This window comes from Saccostrea cucullata, unplaced genomic scaffold (assembly GCF_032062105.1).
Source record: "Saccostrea cucullata isolate Sc308-1 unplaced genomic scaffold, CSIRO_AGI_Scuc_v1 ctg16346, whole genome shotgun sequence".
Taxonomy (NCBI): domain Eukaryota; kingdom Metazoa; phylum Mollusca; class Bivalvia; order Ostreida; family Ostreidae; genus Saccostrea; species Saccostrea cuccullata.
In genome coordinates, this window is record NW_026941334.1 from 4,028 (window position 1) to 12,849 (window position 8,822).

Consider the following 8,822-nt stretch of genomic DNA (forward strand, 5'->3'; position numbering starts at 1 on the left):
TAATATACAAATCATTAAGTACAAACTTAGCAAAAATCTAAAAATACATACATCAGAGTGTCCGTTGCTGCACACAATGTCCCAGTGAAATTATATCCCAGTAATACCTCAATGATGCTTATACGACAATTATCTATGCATCGAATTGACAGGGTATTTATATACAGTAATATAAATCTAGAATATTCTAGAAATTGTAAATACATGATATTCCTGGAAAGTTTTAGACATAAACAAAGTTCAAGAATGTTCTATAAAATGACCAAACATATTGACCACTCTGGAATGTTCAAGAAACTTAATGTTACTAATAATATACATGATGAAACAATACACATCTCACAACACCACTTACATCTAAGAGTTTGTTGATGATGGTTTTGACTGAACCTTATGTCACTTACATGTAAGAGTTCATTGATGACGGTTTTGACTGAACCATATGCCACTTATATCTAAGATTTTTTTGATGATTCACTTACGTCTAGGAGTTCGTTGATGACGGTTGACCTGATATCCCCGGGGTCAGACTGGAGGTACACTGTGATGCTGGAGTTGGCGTCCTCCATGTTAAAGCTGTTTGTCTGGCAGTAACTCCACTGTTTAGGAATCTGGTACAATCTTCTCTACAAATACATGTACATATAAAAAAAAGTCAAACTTTCCAGCTGAATAAAGATGCTAGACATAATTTGAACTCAATCTTATAGTGCATATTACTTTCACATTTTTGACCATGTAATTACAAGTTTTAGCCATGTATAAAAGATTTTGGATATAACATTATTTTACATATTTAACAGAGATCTTTTTCTCTTTCATCTTGTTCTTTAGACATACGAATTTATTCCTTGCCTGTCATATTTCTACTTACCCTGTACATTTTAGAAGATTCCACTTTTCCACATAATTTTGATTCCACCCTCTCTTTATACGAAGTAGCCTCCTGCAAAATAGGATTAAAATTACATTATCAATTAGATGGACAAAAGAAAAGTTTGGACACACCCAAAAATCTTAAGCCATTGCCAGGAATGGAGAGACCTTGATACTGCCCTTAACAGTAGTCTTGGCCAGTAAATAAAAAAATAATATTTTAATTTTCATAGTGCATTTCTTTTTAAACAGGCAAAACTAGAGATGTTTTTAACTGTTTGTCATTAACTTAATCTTCCTCAGATTTACCTTGGGTGTAACATTGCCGACCACTAGGACGTCAGCTTTTATACTCTGTCTGAACTCAGTCAGGAAGTGTCGAAGATCCTCATTGGTCAGACTGTCAATTACACTGTATATTTCAGGGGCGGGTCTATAGTTGGGGTCCATCCACAAAAGGAAATAATAAAACGAAAAGAATTTTGATTTTTACATCTTGAAAAAAATTCTTACAGGTAATTTCTGGTTGAATCCATTCACTTTGAATTTAAGACCTGTATCATCCACAGTGATTGAGTAGCTGAAAATTTAAACACTTTTAATCAGGAAAAAATTAGTCTACCATAATACACAGATATATGTTTTATGACAATGGATGTAGTACTGGAACAAATTCTCAAGGTCAGAATCAGGAGATAACTTACTCAAAGCCAGCCATGATAGCAGGATATGTAGGGGCATCCAATTTATGGTTCATCACAGCCTCAAATATTTTCAGCAGCCCTTGACTAAGAAATACCATTTATACCATTACTCATCACACTTGTCTATATGTACAGTATGTAAAGTGTTCAGCAAAATTAGGGTATTCTTAACTCTTCACTGATTGGTTGGCCACTGGTGACATCAACTGAACATACACATATTAACCTATTCTAGCCTTTTCATTGATTGGCTAGTTAGTAGTGACATCAACTGAAAGCACAGATAAGTTATTCTTACCTCTTCACTGATTGGCTGGCTACAGGTGACATCAACTGAACACACACATAAGCTACAAAAGAATTTTTCAGTTGTAAGTCATGAAGCTTTAGCCATCATTATACAAAATGTAGTAAAACTTATTTCTAAAAGATTTTGAAATTGGTTAATTTAGTATCGTGATGCATTGTCTGAATATCTCTCTTTTTTAGGAGTGAATCATTTACCTTTAGGCACTTTGAATTTCATATCCTTCTTGTAGTACAATGTACACAACTCATTTTCCGAGAGAGTGATAGGATGCTGCATTGAGAAAACTTCCAATTATATAATATATACATGAACATTGTACAAGAATAATCACACATATTAATTTGAATCAACAGCTTATTTTAAAATTTTGAACAATAAAATAAGCCATGAAACAAGTTCCACCTTTGTACAATACTTTGCTTCCACTTCTGCTATTGTGAAATCTGTAGCTGTAAAATAGAATGAACAAATTAACACACACATGAATATACAAGATATTGAATGCGACAGTGTATTCTTTAGTAAGCTGATATCCAAGTCTCGTGTAAATGAATTCCAATTCTAATTTTAAATACTGAGAATAACCCGATTTACAATATAACCTCATCATTACATATTACATACCTATTGATTTGTTTGGTTTTGGTAAGCAAAGATCTGGATTTTTAGGTGGGTCTGAAAGAAAATGCATACAGCCATTAAGATTTAATTTGAAGTCTTGCCTAAAGTGAACAAAAATTTAAGGCTCATTACTTAATGAAACCAAAGTCTAACAGATTTAAATAAAAATTCATTTCTTTTGTTTCTATGTTGTCTAATGGTTTTATGAAATTAGTAAACAGTGCATTCAATTTCATACTCTGAAATACCACCTTGCCATCTTTGAATCCACTCAGGTTTGATTTCTGCCACTCCATACTTCACAGGACTCCATTTGATATCCTGTCTGTCACATTTATCTGACAATTGTTTGGATGACAGGAAAATACAACAGTTGTCTGACCTTAGATCTGCCAGACACTTAACAATCAGCTGAAAAAAAAAAAAAACTGTCAATAATGAATTCTTTAAATCATTTACTGAATTTCATCAAGTTATCCGTATATTTATTTACTATACATGTACGTACCTCTGGGTCATATTCATACATTAAATCTCTGCCAGTTAGAACATCTTCTGGGGAAAATATCTGCATGTTCTCTGAAACTTTCTCCACATAATCCATTGCATCTCCCTAAACAATAATTAAAATATTGTCACCCCAAAAACCATAAATGGGAAATATTTGTATTCCTGAAGAGATCTTGAGTACTGCAAACAATTTTTTTTTTTACAAAACTAAAACACTTACCTTTTCTTTACTTCAAACATCTGATTTAGATTGAACTGACTACAACATCTAATTTTTTTGTTTTCCTGGTTAATACTCTTCCTTTTTTCTTTTATTATGCATCTTTCATTACCTGCAACACCTGTCTGTTCATTACCTACTGTTTCTTTTCCTTAAAAGTATACACGCTATAACTTGCGCCTGTTAAAATACGATTGGAAATTGATATAATTTGTTTATCAATAAAAGCTACGAAAATACTGTAAATTACACCATTTAAATTAAACGCGTTAAAAAGTTATCAAATTATAATTATTTATTGTCCTGCAAGGAAAGAAAAATAGCTATTTTTAAATAAATCCATCACGTGACGCCGTAGCTACTTTTAGATTGATAAACACACGTGGCGTAAAGAAAACAAGGTAGGCCGTTTAAGATACTACTCACTTTTGACGTGGATGGCAAGCGTTTTACTAAATGGTACTTATCTTTTAATGTTTTTAGTATAAACCAACTTCTCTGTAATGAAGCATATTAAACTTAAATTAATAATTGTTGTCAAAATGCAACATACCTCGTTGTCTGTGATTTCCCGTGTTTCTATATATAGGCCTACTATTTACGCACTTCCTTCGTCAATATTCATGAAATGACCGAATTCTTAATTCTAAGATATCGTTTTATTGTTTTGTTTTTACAACGACATCTATAGTACAATTTTGTGGAAAGTGTTATTTTTCATTACACTTCATGTGTATTAAATCATTAATCATTTTGTTTCACACAAAATTTGGCGTTCATATAGCGTATATGACTTTAATAAAAACACCCACCTTTTCTTTAAATCTAAATTTGGTTTCCTCCACTATCTTCATCTCATCAAAGTACTGCTTCTGTGGGCCGTTGTTCTTCAGTAAGTGTACGTACTGGAAAACTGCCAGTAGAACTTCCTCAAACTATTCAAGTCCCCGGTCAGTAAGGGTCAGGTTCACCACAAACAGGGTGGTAGTGGTGTTCAGTTCAAATCCATTGTAGCTGTGACCACTCTCCACGGCTGTAGCAAAATATCTACAAAATGACAAAAATAATCACGCAATCTTTACTTAAAAAACATCTGAAAAATCAAACAATCAAAAATAAATATCCATTCCTGTCAAAGTAGATGTTAGATTCCATGTGGGCAGTGGTTAGAGCATCTGCTGTCTGCTTAATAATCCACAGTAAGGAGTTGATTGTTACATTGTGGGTTCGAATCCTACTGTGGGATACGGCAACAGTCCTTCAGATGAGACAGTATAAACCAAGGACTTGTGACGCAGAAGGTACTGCCATAGTAAAATCCCTTACTGTTCATTATGGCCGTAGTAATATGTCAAAATTTGTGTCCCTCTGCCAGCAAGTGGTGGCATCTCCATATGAATGAAAAAATTCTCGAGAGGGATGTTAAACAACAAACAATCAATCAAAGTCAATGGTTATTTACTGTATTGAAAATTTCATCATCTTTTAAGTTCTTGGATATATGAATAATTTTATCAAGTCAGTATAGTTTGCAGAAAGGCATATGGCTAATTATCAAAAATGTTTGACGACCTCACTGAAGTTCCTGGGATAGAAGTCACAATAAACAATGCCTCAAAGACTGAATTTGCTACCAACTCAATTTTATACATATAGGTAGTTACAATCAGATACTTTGATAAACAAGGCATTCCTTAATTATGTATTGTAAATAGCCTTTTATTTGTGATTATGAAGCAATATGATATCAGGTTCCTATCTAAATATTTTTGTCTCTGAGACCTCTTTCTTTCTTACACCACAGACATTTAAATCTATATTTATCAACAACCAGGAAGTTAATTACAGCCTCGCTTTGAACTGACAGGTGTAAATTCATTCAAAATGGCTGATCATTAAAGTCACCTTGGAGATAAACAGTAAGTTAAATGAGTGTAATATGCTTCAATGATCCATTTAAACTCAGTAAGATGCAAGAGTTTTTATGAACTGAGAGTTTTTTTGTTGCAAGATCAAACTAAGTTGACTCATTTCAATACTTATGATAAATTTACAGTATGTTTCTTGGACAAAAATCCTCTTCAATATACTCTCACTGTATGCTTTCAATGGTAGAAAATGGACTGGAAATCTCTTCAAGTCAATAGAATTAAAAAAAAAGATACAAATATTTAATATACACTGTATCTTTCCTTCAGCATTAAAATTTTCAAAGAGATAATACCTAAACACACTTTCAGATGGCCCTGTCAAAAGCACAATTACCAGGTACACCTCAACACTTTTTAGAGTGTGGTATTGAAGACTGTGACAGAAACTGTGAATTCTACTGCAATATTTGCCACACAAGATTATGCAAACAATGTAGAGATGAACATCTGAGAAATCCAGAGACAAAAACCCATGAAGTGGTCCTATACCAGCAACGAAAACGACAACTGCCCACAGAAAAATGCAAGATCCACCCCACCAAGGATATAGAACTTCTTTGTGAAGAATGTAAAATCCCTATTTGTTCCAAATGCAAAGCCAACCAAGCACACAGAGGTCACACATTCATTGATCTGGAATCAATTTATTCAGAAAAGTTTTCCCATTGTCAAGAAGAAATTGCAAAAATTCATGAATATTTCCTGCCAACATCACAAGACATACAGAAAGAAATTAAGGACAATGCCACAGAAATCAAGAAGATCATGGACGACATAAGAACCTCCATGAAGGCTGAAGCAGAGTCCCTTAAAAGTCTGGTGGACAAAGTGACTTCTGAAAATATGGAAGAAGTAAACAAAATAGAGCAGTCATTACTGGAAAAATTAAATAGTCAAGATACAACCATTGAAAAGTATATTACCCATCTCAATGACCTGGATAAGAAGTTCCATGTTTATATGTCCTCTTTAAAACCTACAAAACTCTTCACTGCAGAGGATATGAAAATTGAACCCATACCAGAAACAACAAAACCAGAGATGCCTGTATTTACTGCTGGAAAGAACAGAAAAGAGGATATTGCCAAACTACTGGGGAAAGTATCATTTCCAAACATAAAAGAAGAGGTGAAAAAAGTACAGCCCCTGAAATCAAAAACTCCAAAATCAAATCCGAAATCAACAAACTATCAAGTAATGAAAGACAGTAAAACAACTTCTAATGTGAAACAAGCACTGTCTCTATCTTCTTCTGTCACTGAGGTAAGGATGCTCGTTGTAATAGGCATTAGTGGTGTGTATCATATGTCACTAGATCAGTCAGGTAGACTCTGGGTCAGTGATCGTGATGGTAACCTTGTCCAAATAGATCAACAGGGGTGGAATCAGCTACAGAAGATACAAACCAGTGGTGGAGAAGGTTACCACACAGTAACAAAAGATGGGGATCTGATCTTTACAGACCGGAACAAGAAAGTCATCAATAGGATAACACAGGATAACAATATCACTAAATTCATTAAAACAGGAGACTGGGTACCAATCAGCATACACTCCTCCCACATCAATGGGAACTTACTGGTGGGGATGAGGAAGAATGAACAGGCTAAAGTCACCAGGTACAACAAGAAAGGGAAAGAACTACAGAACATACAGAAGGATAACAAAGGACAGGGACTGTATAGTTATCCACACTACATAACAGAAAACATCAATGGAGATATCTGTACATCAGACTATGGTAACGCAGTAGTGGTGGTGAATAAATCAGGACAACACAGGTTCTCTTACACAGGTCAGAAATCAAAGTTCGATCCTTTTGGAATCTGTACTGATGTCCTCGGTCACATACTGGTATGTGATGCCTACAGTGTTCAACTCCTTGATCAGGACGGTCAATTCTTATCTCTACTAATCACAACAGAAGAAGTACCTTCTCCCATTAGTGTATGTGTGGATGATGAGAAGAATCTTTGTGTGGGAGATAATATGATTAATACAATTACAGCATTTAAATATCTTCAAATGAACACAGAATAGTGTTCTACTGTATTTTTCTCTACAAGTTTGTGTGTATTTTTCATTTATTCTGTGTTTAATATAAAATATAATTATTCAATGATTTATTTCACAAGTGAGGCAACAAGTAACAAAGTTTGATGATTCTAAACATATAAATGCCAGAGATACTTAAATAAAGCCATAAAATGTCAAAAGTAGTTACTGTGACACTTTTTGGTCAACATTCTCTGAAAACCCAAGATGCATTAACTGACAAAGTTTGATGATTGTGAGCCAATAAGTATCTGAAATATTCAAAAGTAGGTCACCGTGACCTACTTTTTGATCGATATTCTCTGAAAATCCAAGATGCATCAACTTACAAAGTTTGATGATTCTAAACCAATAAATAGAGAAACTTAAATAAATCCATAAAATGTCAAAAGTAGGTCACAGTGACCTACTTTTTGGACATCATTCTCTGAAAATCCAAGTTGCATCAATTCAACTGACAAAGTTTGATGATTCTAAGCCATTAAGTACCGGAGATACTTAAATAAAGCCATAAATTGTCAAAAGTAAGTCACCGTGACCTACTTTTTGGTCGTCACTCTCAAAAATCCCAAGATGCATCAAATCACAAAGTTTGATGATTCTAATCCAATAAATACCTAAGATACATAAATATAGCCATAAAATGTCAAAAGTAGGTCATCGTGACCTACTTTTTGGACATCATTCTCCGAAAACCTAATATGCTTCAACTGACAAAGTTTTATGATACTAAGCCAATAAGTACCAGAGATACTTAAATAAGGCCTTAAATTGCCAAAAGTAGGTCACCATTATCTACTTTTTGGTCGTCACTCTCCGAAAAATCAAGATGCATCAACTCAAAAAGTTTGATGATTCTAAGTCAATAAATACTTAAAATACTTAAATATAGCCGTAAAATGTCAAAAGTAGGTCATTGTGACCTACTTTTTGGACGTCACTCTCCGAAAACCCAAGATGCTTCAATTGACAAAGTTTGATGATTCTAAGCCAATAAGTACCGGAGATACAGGTAACTCTTAATGGCTCGAACTTCGATCTCTCAAAGTTCTTGATCGCTCGAAGTGAGTCTCCGCCTCTCCGGTCCTGATTTTTTTCCTTAAATAACTAAGCAAATTTACTCTTGATTTCTCGAACTCTTGATCTCTCAAAACCCTTGATCCCTCGAAGACAAAATGCAGTCCCGCTATGCATATTCTATTGGAATCTACCCTTGAAACCTCGAAGTAGCTTTGTGTATACAATGTTACATAATTGGCAACTTTACCTGGACATTTAAATAGCCCCAGGCAGAAGACGCTTCTCGAGAAACGGGATGCTTATTCAGGTGACACTTATACTGCTAGGTGATAATTGATTTATAATTAATCATGTTGCCTATATGCTATTAAAATAATTATCATCAACTGTCTTACGATAATTCGGAAAAGCGGTGTCAATGAAAAATAGTAAATGGAATACAAGACGAAAAACAAAATAGTTTATTAATTTTTTTTCGAGTCAGTGTCAAAGTTTAACGAAATATGAAAACAATGTCAATATTACGACTATTGTTGCATAAATATTTCAGAACTTTGTTCAATGTTTAATGATCA

The 8,822-nt window shown here is 34.0% G+C and overlaps 1 protein-coding gene and 1 pseudogene across 1 annotated transcript; one reads left to right on the forward strand and one right to left on the reverse strand.

Annotated features, from left to right (window-relative positions):
* Positions 1 to 482: 482 nt before the first annotated feature.
* Positions 483 to 4,574, reverse strand: LOC134257647 (nardilysin-like; annotated as a pseudogene).
* Positions 4,575 to 5,109: 535 nt separating this feature from the next.
* On the forward strand, positions 5,110 to 7,212 carry LOC134257648 (uncharacterized). The gene is made up of 2 exons (XM_062740243.1): positions 5,110 to 5,160; positions 5,482 to 7,212. The coding sequence occupies exon 2, from the start codon at positions 5,482 to 5,484 to the stop codon at positions 7,210 to 7,212; it is 1,731 nt and encodes a 576-aa protein (XP_062596227.1). The 5' UTR covers positions 5,110 to 5,160.
* Positions 7,213 to 8,822: the final 1,610 nt, after the last annotated feature.